Source organism: Pseudopodoces humilis, chromosome 23, assembly GCF_049639895.1.
Source record: "Pseudopodoces humilis isolate 2021_Gansu_Grassland_sample_001 chromosome 23, ASM4963989v1, whole genome shotgun sequence".
NCBI lineage: Eukaryota > Metazoa > Chordata > Aves > Passeriformes > Paridae > Pseudopodoces > Pseudopodoces humilis.
The window spans coordinates 7,567,181-7,585,529 of record NC_142222.1 but is presented as its reverse complement, the minus strand read 5'-3'; the positions used below and the strand labels follow the sequence as shown (position 1 = coordinate 7,585,529).

Sequence of the window (18,349 nt, the reverse complement as noted above, 5' to 3'; positions counted from 1 at the left end):
CCCTCTATCTTTTCCTCTTCCCCCCTTATTTTGTATCAGAATGGCTCTAGGACAAATTAACACAATATCTGAAAACTGAAGGGGGGAAAACCATGGTAGAGTAGACTCAAATAAAGACCAATGTTAAATATTACTTAATGTTTTCTTTTATTTAAAAGATCATTCACAAAATACCATATCCATAAATTTATTTTGTTATGAAGCAGAATGTGCTAAGTGTTTGGAATTCTTTTTTTTTCCTTTGTTTTTACATTTAAAAGTCAACTGTCTTGACTAGAAGTGAGTTTTTGTATGGGAATTTGTTCTTAAAATCTTTTCCACATTGAAGATGTAAATAGATCAATTATTGGTTTGGAATACAACCACACAAATGCATGTCTGTCTTAAATTAAGTATTAGTGTTAGACAAATGGTTCTTATCTCAGAAGCAGATTAAGTGAAAGGCAGAAAGAAGGAAAGAGTAGTTCTGTAAATTGCTGGGACTCTGACTTACAATGGGAACTTTAGGGAAGAAATTCATCACTAGCAGTGGTGCTGGTAGTGGGGCAACCGTGCTTCCAACCTCCTCTTGTAAGTACTCTGGGGTGCTGGCTGGTTTATCTGAAGGCTCACAGCACTGGCAATATGGGCCCAAGCTTTTCCCATACACTGGACATGTCCAAACTTCAGTGTGGTAGAACCAGGTTTTGGTTTTAAACATTAACAATTTCTCCTTTTGCTTCAGCCTCCCCTCCCTCCTCCCACAGAACACTGACAGGAAACATTTCAAGTGAAGAGAGGTGTAGTAACAAGAGATGCTTTTTACCCAAACTTCTAAATGAGAATCTATAGCAGAAAGATTTCTAATCTGCCCATTTTCAAGGTATTCTAAAAGCTGAGGTCCTAAAACTGTACCCCATCGGGCAAAGAAATACAGGGGATAGTGACGATCAAATACTGCATGGCAAAGTATACACTCCTTCAACAAAAATAAAAAAGTCAATTTTATTTGTAGAAACTTCATTTAAAAATTTACCAAACATGTAAAACCCAAAAAAGTAAGCAGAAAGAGCCAGTGAGCAGTTGTGCTCAAACAGGCATGGCTTTGCAGCACTAACCTTGAGCTCAGAGTTGTAGTAGCATCATACCATTTGGAAGTCAAGAGCCAGCAGGAAAAGGCTGCTGGCAGAAGCTTTATCCACACTGATTCCACCAGCTATTCACTAGGCTTGTCAGGCAAGGCATCCATTAAATTGATCCTTCCTGGCAACCCATGTGAAAGAGCAGCTGCCCCCCTCAGTTTAATAAGGGGCTCTGCTGTGAACAGTGACTATCACCAATTCTCATGAATGGTATTTCACTACTTGGTTAGAACTGTAAATTTCTGTTCAACTCATCTGGACTCTTCAGTTTTCCTCTTCAGAGCCACAGCAATACAGAACGAGACATGCAAGTCAGAAGAGGAACACTGAGGAAGTAAAAGGAAACAATACAGGGAAATAACTAAGTCTAACCTGTGCTTCTAAAGTAAAACAAACCCAGAAAGGAAGAAGTGAAGCAGCACCTTTGTCCAGAGACCTCCACACTTGTGGAAGCAGCCACACTGCCTTATCTACTGGCAACTGTGCTGCTTGGAAGGAAACAGAAGAGGGAAACTCAGCACAAAGCAGGCACTAGATACAGCAAAGCCAAGAACGTACTAAAAACCACTTGTTAACAGCTGACATGCATTCACAAGCTCTGTGTTTTCGGTTTCAAAGAGGACAAATACCAGATGGCAGGAATGGTAAACTGCAGGGTTGACATTCCAGCAGAGCTAGTCACTCTGTACTGTCTTGCTTTTTCTCCCGCCTCCCCATTCCCTCTCAACCCCAAACTCAGTCGTGTTCTTTTACTACTTCCTCCCGGGGCTTGGCTCCTCCAAAGATCGCAGAGTTTGGATTGGCTACTTGATTGAGGGGAGTATCGACTGTTCGAGGTTTGAGCTGGAGTCGGGGTCGCTGTGCTCTTTCCTCTGAAAGGAAAAACATTCCACTTGTGAGATCTGCCTGTGAAGGGCGGGAGCTTTAACCTGACAACGAAACCAGGAGCCTCCTTTGCGGAGGAAGACCAAATCACACACAGTAGGAGTTTACCTTCTGTTGGCTCTCTAAAGTCCATGGAAGACCCACGAAGGGGAGGCCCATCTCTGAAGCGACCGGTGCCACCACTTCCCATGGAGGCACCTGGTGGTCGCCGGTCTCCAGGGCGGGTTCCTCTACCCCGACCTCCCAAGAAGTCATCATCTTTGAATCCTGAAGATGGAAGACAGTGAATTTAAAGAGCATCTTTTGCAACGTTTTCAATCTATTCATATCTGGATGACTGGAAAACCTTGCTAGTCACCACTGTCAGTCCAAGGTGATGCACTGAGAGCCTTTGCAGACAGATTGTTTCACAGAGCTCTAGCACCTCCTGGAGGAGTTGTTCGGGTTCCATTTGAAACCAAGTACATTATGCCAACTTCAGAAAGTGCTTTATCCACTTAGAGGCTTATTGGAGTGCTGGAGGGTGGGTCAAGAGAGTTTAAAATGTGAACCTTGGCTGCAACTTCAGTTTGCTAACATCATTAGCTGACTTGAGAGAAAACACTGCGAGTACTCAGAGTACTTCCATAGCCAGATCATCACACTGGCTACAGCCTCAGCATGAAATCTGCAGGAGCAGAGCAAATGGGAAAAATAGCTGAGGAGTACTGAAATAAACTTATGAAACAGAGTAAAACCCCAGGCCTGTTTAGCTGTACTATAAACTAACCAGGCATTTACTAAACTAATTAAAGGACTGGGGAAAAAGCCAAATCAGACTTAAAAGTGATTGCATTTCTTCAGTTTATGTATCACCAAAAAAGTAAATCAAGAACTATCTGTCACTGACCAGAGTTCCAGTCTGTGCCAGTGACTACCCTTGAGTATCTCTCCAAGCCCCCACTGCCTACATTTCAGTGGGAGGAGGATACTTCAGGCTATCAGCATACAGAAAGGGAATACACTCATTTTCAGAAGCTGCCTGGAAGAGAATGTTGTTTGTTTCTCAACTGAAATTTTACTTTTCATTTCTGTATTTGGCAGAATTGCAGAGCTGTCCCTTACTTCAGTGCCAAACAAGCCATCTTTAAAGACTTGATCTAGAGCAAGACTGTACAACCTGAGAAGAAAAGCTTCTGTAGCAGCTAAGACTGAAATGCTAAGCTTTTGGCTCACAAATCACTCATCCAGCATTTAACAGGCTGAAATGCATCCACATTTGGAGAAGCTGCCAAAGAAGGTACGAAGCTGTGACACAGAATGCTTAGCTCCAAAGGCAGGTTAAGCGCAGCACTGCAGCAAGCTCCTCTCTCCAGCATCATGCTCCAGTCCAGGCTGGGGGCAAGGGCACACTTTGCTTCTCCTACATCGTTCATTCCACTCACGCAGAGACCAGACACTGCAAAGTTGTACTTGCCAACATCTCCCCATCAGAAAATGGACCAAACCCATGAGTTCAGAGGACAAAAGCAATTGTGTTAATGCCACCCTGCATTCTAATAGCTGGAACTGACTGGAAGTTAAGAGCAAACCCAATGGCTCCATCACTACCTTCCACTCAGCAAACTCAGTCACTTGCTGAAGCTGCATTACCACAGCAAGTCTAAAAGGTCAGGAACATTTTGCATTTACAAGTGCTTTGGAACATTAATCTGACTTTAGAGAAGTCAGTTACTTCAGGGACACGCATATGACATCAATCTCCTTGAGAAGATGAAAGCCTCTGCTCTGACAGTATCAGCCTTCCTACATGATCTGTCTGCTTCTGCTACTATTCAGAAATTAGTTGTATGTTTGAGAAATGCTTAAAACAGGCACCCATAGGTTACAGCTGGACAAGAATTCTGTCATTGACAGTCATCTCAGAGTTTTCTATTGAGACACTTTCCTGTCAAGTTAACAGAAGATTCCCCATGAGGAATCCCACCACAGCTGCAGGATGTCCGAAGTTGGCACACAGAGTAGATTCAATCAAACCAGTAATGGTGACAAATGAAAATGAGAACATTTCAGTGCCTTTTAGGCTTCCTATCTGTATAAGTGTTAATACTGATACCAGAATTGAAGTCATCTCTGGAATCCCATCCACCTCCTCTGGATTCTCTGGAACCTCCTCCCATTCCTAGGAAAAAAGCCACAATTTTGTTCAAAAGTCTGAAGCTGTGGGAGACTGAGCAAGGGAACACCAAACCAATGTTTCAGTCCTTCAATATACAAAGTTATGCTGCTGGAAAATCCTTTTCTTTTGCTACTACCAAGTTCCATTGAACAGGAACAGTCAGTTTAAGCTAACCAAGAATAAAGTGTCCAGAAAAGTTTCTTTAATACACATTCAATGGAAACCTCTGGTGAGTCCAGTTAAACCAACCTTCAACTGCAGGCAAGAATGTTTTTGCACTGGAACAAGAGACATACTCCAAAATAAGCACTTGCCTACATGTGCTTACTCACTTGTCAAACATCATCATAAAATAGTAGCAGATCAGACTGTTGGGCTTATGATTGTCCTCTGCAAGACACAAAACATTATTAGGGGTATTGGTCTCACTTCCTGGGTTAGGAGTAACAACACATCCAGCTTTTGGACACAAAGCACAGCTAAAGTTCAGACACCTCAGGAGCAGCAGCAGCAGCTGGTTAGAAATGTATATATATATACAAAATTGTGCCTTTCAATATAATCTTCATGTTCACTTGCATGCCTTGTCTTAGCATTAGTCAGCACCAGAAGCCATAACCACAACCATTACATTTAAGAAACTACTTAGAAAACTGGAAGTCACCTCTGTCATCAGGCCCGCCGCCTTTTCTGAAGCCAAAGCCACCTTTATCCTGTTTCCTGCCTTCTGCTATGTCCACTCGGAGTGATCGGTCGCCCAAAAGCTGTTAAATCAAGGGGAGAATCTGGTCAGGATGTATCATGAGGGCTGCCAAAGAGTCTGAGACTTATGCTTGTCTTTGATCTCACAAATTAATTGCAAATGTACTTACTGCACCATCGTATGTAAGAGCTTCCTTGAGTGACTCCACCTCATCGAACTCTACGTAACAAAATCCTGTAAGAAACAAATGTCAAGTTAATAGCACTTTACAAGGCCTTTGCAAGAGCATTTCTGCTAACAGCTTCTAAACATGAGTTGTGATGTGCACATGCAAAATGCACATGGCTCAGAAACCAATCATCATCAACAATGAACACATTTACCTGCACCTGTTAATGATGAGGCAAATCCTGAAATAGAACTCTGGGCACTCTGTGAATGAGTCTAATTCCCTTTTCCACAGAGTTCTCATTATAGATTAGATCTGATCTATGCCTTCAGACAGTTATTCAGCTGAATACTGACACTTTGTTCCTAGTGTTTTTAAACAAGAAATTGAAATACTCATGTGGGCAGCAGTATGATTTTGTGTCATCACATCATTTACTGGATTTACTCAAAGGCCCTCTGTTTTCCAAGGTAATTCTTTTCCACCCCTTAAAGTAACTTAAAAATATAGTCCATTTCCACCAGACAATCCCCATAGCAATTGAATTTGCATCCCCTAAAACAACTGCCTGAATGGGTTATCTACTTGCTTTCTCTCCTTGTCTACTAAAAAAAGACAGAGCTGAAGCAATGGGAGTCTTCTGAAGTAAAGGAATTAATACTTAAGGTCATGGGGCTTAAGCGGGTCAGCTCTGGTAGAATTCATACCAGACAAGGTCTGAGAAAGTTCTTTTATGTCAGGACAAATATTGACTCCTCACTCAGGTTACTCTGTATCTCATGAAGATGAAACAGTGACTCATTCAAATGATACATATTAGTGAATAAGAAAACCTGCATAAGTCAACATAAAAGCAGAGAAGAACTGTGCTTTAGACTGAAATTCCCTTTTAAAGTGACTTTTTTGCCTACTCATTTTTCATCTACCACCAAAGAACTCTGAACGCTCACCTTTAAATTTGTCTGTTTCCTTGTCTCTGACTAGTCGTACGCTCCTTATGCTGAGATCCTTGAAAATGGCATCTATGTCTCCTTGGACAGTGTTGAAGGGCAGATTTCCCACATATGCTGTGAAAGGGGGTTCTGTTGGCAGCTCTTTATTTCTGCGGGAACCAAGGCCGCCACCACGAGACCTGTTGGGAAAAGCACAGTGTCTCTGGAACTGCCTCCCAGCACGGCCACAGTGCAGCCCACAGCACTGCTCAGGTGCTGGGTTTAGCTGCAAGTCCATTTTCCCACAGCTTTGGTCAGTTTTTCTGTCCTTTTGCCTGTACCTGCCGCCTGAACAGTTGGTCAACTCCTTTCCAGTATTTCCTGCTGCAGTACTTGAGTGGGAAACTGAATACATTACGAGCTGAACTCATTAATGAGGTGATGAATGAACTTCTCAACTCACAATTCATTAAGGAAAGCAACATAAGGTTACCTTTAATGTCTCCTGCTCAAAAGCATTACCTCTAAAAAAAACCATCTTAGAATAGATTTTAAGAATAATTTATGGCAATAAATAAATACTTGTATGGCACAGGTTTGTCAGCTTATCCGGAAATTAAGCTGGATCCAATGCTTTTAACTAAACAGTATGTTACCAACACCCACTCCACAATCATCCAAATTATCTCAGCAACATTTAGCTTAAGAGAAACACCTTCCCCTAAGTCTAAAGCTGTGGCCATAATTGTTGGATATTTGGACTGGATGCTTTGAACTGAACACAAAATAAATTTGGTTGAACAAGGGGTTCTGAGGCAGAAGAAAAATCACATGCTGTCTGGATGCTTACTTCTTTTGTCTTGTGAATTACAGAGGTAAACTAGGTGGTTTTTCCCTGTCTTGCCCCTCAGTACCAGTTAAACTCTTGGTAGTGGGTGCTGAGGAAATAAATTGTACCAGCTGAATTCTTTCCTGTACTAATGTAACACATCTGTCTGAACTTCCTGCAGAGCCTAATCCTCAAAAGCCAACTTGGAATTTCTGTACAGAGAGCAAGGTATGCACAAGGCAACCTGAAATGAAAACTCCTAGATTTGTAGGCTATAGAATGCCACTGGTTCCAACACCATTTGTCCCACATAAGCAATCTCTGATCTTTACCTGAAATATCTACTTACTATGTCCATCTTCCCTTTATCACCTTCCTTCTACTGGGCTTTGCTCGTGTCTGTTCCCTTTCCCTGAGGCTCCCCGTGCATTAAAACCACGGTGGAACACAAGCTGTACCAGAGCAGGATTTGCCAATGTGACACAGACCAATTAAATTGCTCCAGAGTCCTTCCTAAAATCCAGAAGGTCAAATAATTTTATCATTTCCTTTTATTCTGGCTGGCTGCGTGCAGTCAAAAAATCCACTGGGCAAGCAAGGTACTTGACAGTATTTAATAAATATTTTACTACTAATGAAACAGAAAATGCATTAAGCTTGAATAAGATTCTTTAACTTTTCCTAGGTGAGCTTGTCATTTGTGCCTTATTTAGCAGCTCCATGCAAGAATCATTTGTCACCAACATTATCAACATGCTGCTAAATCTACTTGAATCACTATCTACATATCTTTAGTGTCCACCCAGGTTTGCATTTTAGCATTTTTGACAATATTCCTCATCTGCCTTTGTCTCATTAACAAGTCAAAAACATACTGGAGAACTAAAGCTGTAATAGTCGTGAATTACTTTAGTTACAAGACTGGGTTTAAAGAAGGAGCTCCAAGAAAGCTGAGCTGCTGTTCCAAATAATCCCATAATACATAGAATCAGTTCCATGTCTTTGTCCTTATTTATAATCTCATTTAGCATTAGGAACAGCTATTACAGATCATATATTTAATTTGCATCCAAAAAAGAAAATCTTAATGTTTATGTCCCACAGGAATATCAGACATGAGTATGAAAGGAGCTTGTACACATTCTTAGGGCATTCCCCGAGCTGCCAGTCACCTCACAGGGAGCTGATTCACCTACAAATCCACCCTGGAGTTGAGTCCTCAGCCAGACCAACAAGGTGATCTGGACAGCTGCAAAGAGCACTTTGCCAAGATGGGAATAAGAAGGAGAACAAGGGCTGGAGCTACAACTTTTATCAACAACCTCTACTCAGCTCCATTTGAACCACTTCTAAAACCACAACTCTCAATCCCCAAAGGGATTTGCTGTGCTACAGACAAACCTCCTTTCTACCACAGTGCACCAGAACTTCACAGGCTGTATGTGTGGAAATCCATGCCCTGTTGTGCAATCCAGATTGATTTGAAAATCAGAAAATTAAATATTCTTCTCCAATTTGATATTAAGGCTTTGGTTATCAAATATATAACTATACCTTTGGTATTTTAGTTTCCATTTGAAGAACAGGAATGGTCAATAACTACCTTTCAAACCAAGTTTCTTATGGAACTCAGGTATAGCAATACAAAAAGACACTGTACTTCCCTACATTTTTTCCAACACTGAAACAGTGAAATAGAAGAAAGGGGCTGACTTCAGTAACCAAACAATGAGATTGGAAGATTCTCTCATTTGCAACAACATAGGACAAAAGTAAAAAAATAATTGAAAACACATCTGAACCAGGCAAACCAGAGATCTGAATGAATATCTGCATCTCCCACTCTAAACTTTTGCTTAGACACAATTAGGTAATAATTATGTCATCTTACTGTGAGAATCTGAAAGACATGACTTGATTTCCTTCTTAGAAAACCAAAGCAGAAAGCTGAAGAGGAAAGCTTGCTTCTAGCAACACCCCCAAAATTGAACTTTGGTGGGCTGAGTTAATGCCTTTGGCCATATTGGGTAGAAAACAACTAAACTCACATTTTGAAGCTACTCTTTTGCAAAGTTTAGTTACATCTCCAGAAAAGATCTGCCACAAGTTCAAAATGAAGGATATTTTGAATCCCAGTATCTGAGTTAAATAGCCTTCCACTATGGACCAAAACTCAAGATTTACCTTTTGCACAGCACAGACGCAATAGCCTACCTGGGTTCTTACATGAGAGTTTTTCTGGGGCACATAAGGATCAGCAGGATGACAGCATCAACCCTGCAAGACCACAACACTACCAAATTCAAACCCAATCTATTCAAGCAACCCAGGACATGTCTGCAGTAAGTATCAGATGTCTTCAGCAAAATGATTATCCAAGCCTAAAAATTAGGAGATAGCTTTCAATGCTGGATGGGTAAGACATGGGATCCAAGCTGCCAGAAGCATAAGGACTAACTTCTCCATTTTCACTGAACTTCAGCAGGTGAATCTTAACCTTTAGTAGGGTGCCCAGCACTTCAAGCCACACCTAAATAAACAGCCTAGCAGTGAGTTAGGAGTGGTAAACACTCCCCTTCTTTCTACTCTGAGCTCTACAGACTTTCAGTTTCAATGAGGCCTCAGTAGGCTTAACAGGCTTACAGGTTTTCCTGTCAAATTTTGGGCTCCAAAATACTTTCTAAAAAGCTTATAGTAAGCATTTTGTCATTTATGTCAGCATCACATTCTTCACCAGGAATAAAGTGACTTCTGCATCCCCTAATATTATGATTCAGCTTTTAGTCAGTGCATCACTAAACATCTCAGGTATAGCAAAATCCCATCTCATCACACTAGTCATTTCCTGATGCTCTTCCACCATTATTTTGATGATTATGAGAAAGAGGCAGATAACTTAGTACCTGTTGGGCACTGATTTCCCATCTGTCATACTGAAATCCTGTGCTCACTCGCTCTGTACACCAAATATTATGCAAAATGCAACTTCCACAACAACTACTACATCTCAGCTGAGTTCACATTAATCCTACAATCCTAGAGAGCCTAAAAATGAGCAGAAGCCACTTTAAATTAACATGGGATTCTTTAATCAGAACCTTCAAGAACAGTCATGCTTTCATTACACTTCATATTACAGGACTTCATATAACATACACCTGTTAAATTGTGAATTAGCTATTAGTAACTTAATAGTGATTACAATAAATTAGATAGAAGTATGCACTGGACTCTAATATTAGTAGTATCTGATGTTTAGAACCGCAGGTAAATTACATTAAGTATATTATCTTATCTGTAAAGACATCTACTAATTTGCAGGATGCCTTTTGTTTACCAAGCAAGGATCCACATCTTCCCTGACAGTAAATTTAAGTTCTCTTACAGGAACTGGAATATAAAATAACATTTTAACTGGCATTTTATTACTATACAGAATATGCCTACATTGACTAGGATACACTGTGCAGCAATACCTGAGTTTATAATGAGTCAAGCACCACTTTAAGCTGCTGGAAAGGTTATTTTGTTACAAAATTTTAAAAAATAACAGAAAAGCAAGTGGCTACATCATCTGTTTGCTCTGGGACATTTCTGAATTAGACACAAAGGGTATCAGCGCACAAAAATGAGCTTGAGAAGCTTAAAGTATCAGAGTACTTCCAAAGACAAGAACTTACTGCTGTTCTAAGTCCAGCAGCTCCTCCCTGCTGCCTAAAGAGTCTAAAATGAAACCAAGTTATTCATCTAAGAGCAAAAACGGGCACAAACACTGTTGATCAGGCAATACACCCTTGAAGATCTGATTATACAGTAATACATTTGTGAAAATTTGCTCACAAGGAAGTTTAGTCCACAAATTTATGCCTACTGTTTTATTTCAGTACACACAGAAACTTGTAACAGCACCAACCTCCAAAAAAACCGATTGTTTGATTGCACTTTCCTAACCTGATTTAAGACAAACTTCTAATTACTCGTTATTGTGTCTTAAGCTCCTCCCCTAAAAACACTCTTCAGCAAAGAGACAGAGACAAGCCCGATTCCTAAGGATAAGGGATTTACAGCACCCGGAGCCCCGGATAACGCAAGACGGCAGCTCCCAGCGCTACTCGAGCGGAGACACCACAAAGGCCTCCCATTTCCTCCCGCCGCAGGCACCACAACGCTGCCCGCTGCCGGGGCCGTCTCGTCCCGCCAGCACAGCGGCCTCCTGCCCTGCTCCAGTCCTGCAGGGACGGTCCCTCCGCCCATCCCGGTCCGGCCCCGCACAAGCTCCTCACGGCCTTCCTTGGCTCTGGCCCAGCACCTCCCTAAATCCCCTCTCCAGTCGCCTCCGGGACGGCGGGAACAGCGACACCCTTTTCCTCCCGCCGCTTCCCGGCGCTCCCGAGCCGCCCGGCCCTGAACCCCGCGGCGCTGGCCGGAGCAGCGCGGGGACGGCCGGGACCCCCGGGACCCGCAGCCCCCACCCCGCCGCACAAAGCGGGTCCGCCGCGGCCAGCGGAAGGGCACTCCTCCGCCCTGCAGGAGGGCGGCCGGGGGGCAGAACGAGCCCAAACAGTTCCCAGAGGCAGCGCCCCCACCTCGCAACCCCCGCCCGCCATCCCCGCGGAGCGGGGCAGGCCAAGCCCTGCGGCCGCGCCCCCGCCTCGCCCGGCCAGGGCCGCTGCTCCTCGCTCCCGTCCCAGCTACGGGGGGAGCCCCGAGTGCTGCCCTCGGCCCCGCTTACCCGCGGCCGCCGCCGAAGCTGCTGTAGGCCCGGTCGTCGTAGGGATCGAAATCCGCCATCGCCGCCGCGGCCTCGTCCCCGTGCGAGCGTGACAGGACCGCGCCCGAGGACCCCGCAACGCTTATATACGGCGGCGCGCGGGCCGGGGCTGCCCCGCGCGGTGCCTGACCCCAGCCCCCCGCCGCGGCGGGGCTGTCCGCGCTGCTGCCTGTCGGGAGCTGCGCCGCGCCGCTCGCCCCCGTCCGCTCTGGGATGGGATCTGCCCGGGGATCTGATCGATGTCTGCTCTGGGATCTGCGCGGGATTTGCCCGCGGCTCTGCCCGAGGATCTGCTCCGAATCTGCCGGAGGATCTGCCTGGGATCTGCCCGTGGATGTGGCCGGGATCTGTCGGGGATCCCCCCGGGGATCGGCCCGGGCTGGGCTGCGCTAACGGCTCCGGTGAGCGTTGGACACTCCGGTGCTGATACGAGCCCAGCCCGCGGCTCTGATTCCCCAAGCATCCCGCTGTCGCTGCGGGCAGGGATCACAGAGATCATGGAAATAGATCCTGCTCCAGGTGTCACAGCCATCCACAGTGATCACAGGGGTGGATCCTGCTCCGGGGTCATTCCCTGCACTCCCGCGGGTGGCACCGGTGTCTGGCAGGACAGCAGCAACACGCAGTGTTCACAGGGCTGCTGGAGGACAGTGCCGGATATTATTGCAAATTAAGACAACGGGCTGTACTCGAGAATTTCAGTGTCCTTAAAAAAATACCATTTGTACCAACTGGTTTGTCTCCCTTTGCCAGGCCATAATTTAATGTTTTCTAATAAAACCACACGACAGATTCTCATTCGATAACCAACTATGCCCACACCTCGTGTCCCTGCTCTGCCGATCCCGGCTGACCCCGCAGGTTTTGCCCCTCGGTCCCCGCGGATCCAGGCTGGATCCACCTTCCCTCAGGAGATGTGAACCGGCTGAGGGGAGCCCCGGAGCCCTCGGGGCACAGAGCTCTGGGTCAGGGAGGAAACGGCGCTGAGGGGAGCGCGGCTGTTGCAAAATGTGGACTATGTCAAGATTATCTTAAGTAGTAATGTTCTTTAATATCTTCGCATACTTTCAGCAAGAAAGGAGACCTAACCCGTGGGGCAGGCAGCAGCCAGCATCCCTTACTCAAGGACATCCTGGAACTAATGAGCGTTAAGGATGTAGTAAATTCGGGTGTTGGTGTACGTCTGTGTAAACTTTGATAACTTAGCAAAAGAATCAAGGTCCATGTATCCTATAGCTGATCTATGTTCATTATAATTCTAAAGACCCTGTGAAGACTCTTCCCCTCACCGTGTGTCGAAGTTAGCTGAGGTTCCGCAGCTTGTAAACTGCTAATCAATCCCGATAGATGGGCAATACTTGGAAAATTACCAGCTCTGAACTTCTGAGTATATACACAAATAACGGTGTGAAAAGCCCGGTGGCGTGTGCTGGATTTGTGGAACACCACCGAGCTCTGAAATAACCAACCAATGTGTACAGCGAGTGTGTCACGGTTGGCCTGTGGCACACCGGGTAAACAATCCGATTTTGCGGATGAGGGGTTGGGGGAGCGGGGTGTGAAGGGCGGCCCTGAGGGGAGCGGGGTCTGAGGGGACAGGGCTGGGGCTGGAGGGCCGGGAGGCACTGAGGGGAGCGGGGGAATGAGGGGAGCGGGGCTGGAGGGCCGGGAGGCGCTGAGGGGAGCGGGGCTGGAGGGCCGGGAGGCGGTGAGGCGCGACCATGAGGGGAGCAGGACGGAGGCACCGGGGCGCTGAGGGGAGCGCCTCACACAGCCGAGCCCTTCCCGCGGTGGCCGCGCTGCCCCGGAAGAGGCGGAGCGGGCGGGTGGCCCCACGTGCGGCAGCGGTGGCGGCATGGCGGGGATGGAGGAGATGGAGCCCCGGGAGCAGCGGGGCGGCGGCGCGGCGGTCACCGACCCCCGCGGGGTGCTGCGGCAGGGCCGCGCCTTCCTCGATTTCTTCTGGGACATCGCTAAGCCGGAGCAGGAGGTGCGGCTGGCGGCCACGGAGAGTCTCCTGCGGCACCTGCGGGAAGGCAAGAAGGTGAGGCGGGGGCCGGAGGGGCGGCGGGTGCGGGCGGGCAGTGGGGTCACACGGCTCATCCCTCCGCTCCCGCTTGGGAACGCCGCAGTGCGGACGGGCACGGGCCGTGGGGCTGGCGGCCGGGCCGCGCTCGGGGCAGCCCGGACACCGCCCAGCTCGGTCTCTCTTGCAGGACGATGAGCTCAAGTACACCCTGAAGAGGCTGGTGGAGGGACTGGGAGCCACCCGCGAGGCCGCCCGCCCTGGCTTCAGCTTGGCCTTGGCGCAGGTCAGTGCTTCCCAGCGCGGGTCAGAACCGTCGGCAGCCTCTGTCCATGCCTGGGGTCTCTTTTGCTGGCTGTGCAAGGCTGGAGGGCTCCCTTCTGGCTGCACATGGGAGGGGAGGCTCTCATAGTAACCGTAGTGGTTTTAAAATGGTGATACTCTGCTTTAGAAACTCTTACAAAGTTATGAACTATACCAATATCACATTCATACTACAGAATTCAGTCCTGCTTCAAGGACCATCCTTAATTTACAAACTGTGACCAAGTTTTCAATTATTCTGCATTTAGTACTATTACTGCTTCTTAAAACTGTCTTGCTCTTGGTCTTGGTCTGTTGATGTGGGATATCTGAAAAAGTGTCCCTTTAACAAACACTTCAGAGTTTTTTCTTCCACAGTGGTTGAATTTGTAGACAACCAGCAAGGGGTATCACCAGTGGTGTGTGACCTCATCTCACCTGAGAATTTGAGAAAGCAGAAGAGCCTGTGTGTTTCCCACTTTGATCAGCGCCTTACCCATTAAGAAAAGTTTGATTACCTCTGTTACGGGGTCAGGCAGTTTCAGTAAAATGTTCTCATTATTATTCCGTCATGTACAGGGAAAAACCCTAGAATATCAGCAGGTATATTTGTGTTTGCATAGAATCCTAGAATGGATTGGATTGGATGGGACCTTAAAAATCATCTCGTTCCACCCCCTGTCATGGGCAGGGACGCCTTCCAGCAGACCAGGTTGCTCCAAGTCCCATCCAGCCTGGTCTTGAACATTTCCAGGCATGGGGCAGCCACAGCTTCTCTGGGCAACCTCCGCCCTCACAGGGAGTGATTTGTTCCTAATATCTAGCCTAAACTGACCTGTTCTGTCAATGTGAAGTCATTCCTCCTTGTCCTGGCACTCTGGGACCCCAGAGTCCCTCTGCAGTTCTCTTGGAGCCTCTTTAGGCATGGAAAGAAGCTCTAAGATCTCCCCTGGAGCCTTCTCCAAGCTGCACAACCCCAGCTCTCCCAGCCTACTTCCTATTCTGTACATCTTTACTGCTCTGGTTGTCTTTATTCTGGCCTGATAAAGCAGCACATCTGCTGCTGTGCTGAACAACTGTTCAGCTCTATTTTAGCTTAACCCAATACAATGTCATGAAATGGAAGAACTGCAAAGAGCTATTCCATCTCTCTCCTCAGGTTTTGCAGGCTTTTGAGGAAATTCCACTGTGCAGCATTTTGGAACAGATAAAAGAAAAACACAATCTGGAAAAAGTGAAAAAAGTAAGTCAGCTCATGGCAACATTTGCCAACTGCTAACTTAAATGAATTGTCCTCTATGTAGTTTTGGGGTTCTTGTTAAAGCAAGTGACTATAATGAAATAACTGTTTCTAAAAACTGGAAGTTGATGTCATTGTCATCTGGCCCTGTTTAAGGTGAGATTTGTCAGTGTGATGAAGACTACTCTAGCACAGTTCTTAAACTTTGTGCAGGGGGTTGCTTTTCAGTATGTTCTCTTCCCATGGTGGGGTATTCAAGGCTGGATCTTCCTGCCATCTTGCTCCACTGATCATATAGCTGCATGTGAAAGCCTCTCAGGAGAGCAGATTTTTACCTATTTTCTTTTTCTTTGTTTTTTGTTTTTTGCTTTCCTTTCAGAAACTTGTGAGAAATGCTGCTTTTGGGAACTTTTTTGGAGTTATGGCTCTGTTCCAGTCTGGGCGGCTTGTGAAGGTAACACTGCTGTCAGGTGTGCCAGGTCTGGTTCTGGTGCTTCTGATGTGGAAAGAGGATTGGCAGAGAAAGGCTGGGTCAGTGGGTAATCGATGCAGTAGCACTTGAAGCATCAAGTTCAGTTCATTTCTACTTTGTCATCCATGGACTCTTCATGACTTTCTAATGTCTGTTCCTGAGTGGAATGTAGGAACTGTGTCAAATAGTACAGGAGGTTCCTGTCTGTCCTGGAAGGAAGGGATCTTCATTCTGTGTTGTCATATCCAGCTGGAAAACATGACGTTGGAAAAAGCTGAGTGGCCTATCAAGAAACAATTGCATATTTCTTATTACAAGTAGGCATAAATATCTAAAGAGTGGATTATTACCTGAGCCTCCAGCTTTATTTCTGATATATGTCCTCTGGTTTTGGCTTATCTTTCCTTTATAGGACCAGAAAGCTCTCCTGGAAAGCATCCAGCTTCTCCAGCAGCTGACAAATCACCAAACACACCTCAGAGATCTCCCACGCAAAACTCTTATTGACATCACCTCTGAGGTACAGGCACAGCACATGGGGCTGGGGCTTGGTGGGGTGGGAGGAGAGGGCTTGGCTTTGGGGTAAGATTTTCCTTCAGTTTGTCCACAGCTGGAAGTTACAGGGGGTGTGGAAGAGCGAGTGTAAACTGTGGGAGATGTCCCTATATTGCCCGTGGGCGGATGCTTGTATTCTGGAAGGGTGCTCTGGTTTAGCTTAGTTTGACCTCATTGTGGACAATCCCACAGTCTGTTGCTTCCCATTTCACTTGCTTGGATGATGTGTTAGACCGTCTGCTCTTTTGAACAGATGTATGCTGAAAACTGAACAGAATACCACCTTTGTGCACCAAACCTGGGCCTAAGGCAAATTTTGTGCTGTTGGGAATGAACTGATGTAGGGACAAGGAGTAAAGAGCTCTGAGTATGCAGTAAAATAAGAGTTTATTATTTTTTTTTTGAGTGGATATTATTTGTAGACATGAAGACTAGCAGTGTTAAATAAAAATAGAGTTTCCTTGTCCCTGGGTTGCTTAGCTGTTCAGGCAGAGCAGTCAGACAGCAAGAGAGCAATTGCAGCTGGAGTCAGTTGACCAGAATTGCTGTCTGATGACAACATACTGTCCTACTCCCCATGGTTAAGCACCTGGGACTGTCTGGCAGTCATGGACACATCCATTATTTATTTTCTGTTACGTCACCATAAAGACTATTTCTAGAGGTTCCAGAACACTGCAAGCTTTTAGTAAAACATCCTCCACTGCAGATACTTTAATGTACTTACTTCACTGCAAGTTAATAAAATGCCTTCAGATATTTCTCATATGCTCTCACCCTCGTTCCTGTCTAGGTACCCGAAACTGTGTTTCAGGAGGTCCTGTTTGACATCTTGCAAGGTGACCTCTCTTCAGCCTTCACATCTCCAGAGAACTTGCACCTTTTGCTTGTGGGTATGCAGAAATTCCCTGGTGTTCTGAAACCTAAAAAGTTGAAGAAGCTGTTTGGCTCACCTACTGTAGTAAATGAAGACAATATTTCTAGGTAAGTTCTTAAATAGGAAGCTTTAAATGAACATTATTTTCCTCTTGGCTAGCAGTGAGAGAAATGTGGCTGTAATTCTGATTCCTGCTTGTATTTGCCACTGCAGGGGCTGCTAAGGATTAGGTGTTAATTGTTATGCAGGTTCCAAAGTTGTGTCGTTTCTCCCAGGAGGCACAGCTTGTAGTTCTCAGTTCTATGTCTGTCAGCAAGATGAATTTGGCCTTTAGCAGTTCCCTTTCAGGTCAGATCTTTCACATAATTTTATTTCTTGTTCTAGACTTGTAGAGCTTCTGAAAAGTGTTGCAAAGTCTGAGAAGGAAGAGAAGAAGTTGCCCAGTGTAGTGTTTGATTTGCTACAAGTTGCACTGAAGGAAGGTGCCTTTGAACTGTTCTGGAATGAAGTTGTGGAGAACGGGCTATTGAAGGAGAAATCAGGACTTGTGAGGTTTGTTTTAATATACACTCTTTGTTTCCCACATTATCCTTCTTTTTCTTGACCCAGAGGTTTTGACTTCCATATCCCTGCATGCTCCTGGCCTCTGCCCCAGCACTTCCTCTCTGTACTACCCCTGTGTGTGGATTTACTGCTCTGCTTTAGCCTGAGGGAATGTTCTTTGATCCCACTCAGTTACATGTGCTACCGGTTGCTGGGCAGTGCTCTCCCCTTGCTGTCCATGGAGCAGCTGCAGGTGGTTCTCAAAGGGAAGGTGATGCTGCACTATGGAGAACACGTTGTAGCAACTCAGGTAAGTCTTTGAACAAGCTGCAGGTCGTGTCTTGAGCACAAGTCATCTCTGCCCCACTTCTAGTTTGAAATCACCTTGTATAAAAAAAGTTTCTGTAATTTTATACCTTGAACTCTTAGTAAAAGCAAGGTTATTGTATGACCACTTGTTGCTGCGGGCTGAGTATAGCCTGTGTTTGATTGTCATTGCCTGTTTTAAGGGTATGGAAACTGTTCAGCACTGCCCCACCTGCTTTCACTGCTGGTGCCAGGAAAGCTTTAATGATGGGGGAAGCAGAGGAAGGGCAGCCCTCAGCAAATTGACAGTGTCATGTGTTGTTCTTTAACAGTCCCTTTGCTTTTGTGTGTCCAGAAGCTCCTTTTTGTTTATCATTGTGCCCAGTGTCGCATCAACATTGGAAGACAAAAAGGGACAGCTCGTGCTTTTGTTTGTTAGTGCTTGTTTCAATAAGCACA

General features: G+C 45.7%; 2 protein-coding genes across 3 annotated transcripts in view; one reads left to right on the top strand and one right to left on the bottom strand.

Moving 5' to 3' along the window:
• Positions 1 to 128: 128 nt before the first annotated feature.
• On the bottom strand, positions 129 to 11,659 carry EIF4H (eukaryotic translation initiation factor 4H). Of its 2 annotated transcripts, XM_005525872.3 has the most exons (7): positions 11,530 to 11,659; positions 5,987 to 6,168; positions 5,037 to 5,101; positions 4,829 to 4,928; positions 4,102 to 4,167; positions 2,115 to 2,273; positions 129 to 1,993 (listed from the first exon to the last, which is right to left on the bottom strand). In XM_005525872.3, the coding sequence occupies exons 1-7, from the start codon at positions 11,586 to 11,588 to the stop codon at positions 1,857 to 1,859; spliced, it is 768 nt and encodes a 255-aa protein (XP_005525929.1). In that variant the 5' UTR covers positions 11,589 to 11,659; the 3' UTR covers positions 129 to 1,856. The 2 variants fall into 2 exon arrangements, with proteins under 2 accessions (XP_005525929.1, XP_005525931.1); XM_005525874.3 differs by lacking the exon at positions 4,102 to 4,167.
• Positions 11,660 to 13,423: 1,764 nt separating this feature from the next.
• The window catches only part of MYBBP1A (MYB binding protein 1a), a 40,878-nt gene continuing 35,952 nt past the window's right edge, over positions 13,424 to 18,349 (top strand). The window contains exons 1-8 of the mRNA XM_005525871.2: positions 13,424 to 13,612; positions 13,785 to 13,880; positions 15,057 to 15,140; positions 15,517 to 15,591; positions 16,022 to 16,129; positions 16,958 to 17,148; positions 17,426 to 17,593; positions 17,777 to 17,894. Of these exons, the coding sequence (XP_005525928.2) occupies positions 13,424 to 13,612; positions 13,785 to 13,880; positions 15,057 to 15,140; positions 15,517 to 15,591; positions 16,022 to 16,129; positions 16,958 to 17,148; positions 17,426 to 17,593; positions 17,777 to 17,894 (1,029 nt within the window). The remainder of the gene's footprint in view (positions 13,613 to 13,784; positions 13,881 to 15,056; positions 15,141 to 15,516; positions 15,592 to 16,021; positions 16,130 to 16,957; positions 17,149 to 17,425; positions 17,594 to 17,776; positions 17,895 to 18,349) is intronic.

Coding starts and splice junctions, on each gene's coding strand:
- EIF4H (XM_005525872.3), bottom strand. CDS start 11,588: ATGGCGGATTTCGATCCCTACGACGACCGGGCCTACAGCAGCTTCGGC. Junction 2,274..4,101: donor CAGAGATGACTTCAATTCTG/GTATCAGTATTA, acceptor TTCCATCTTCAG/GATTCAAAGATGATGACTTC. Junction 1,994..2,114: donor CTTTAGAGAGCCAACAGAAG/GTAAACTCCTAC, acceptor TTTTCCTTTCAG/AGGAAAGAGCACAGCGACCC.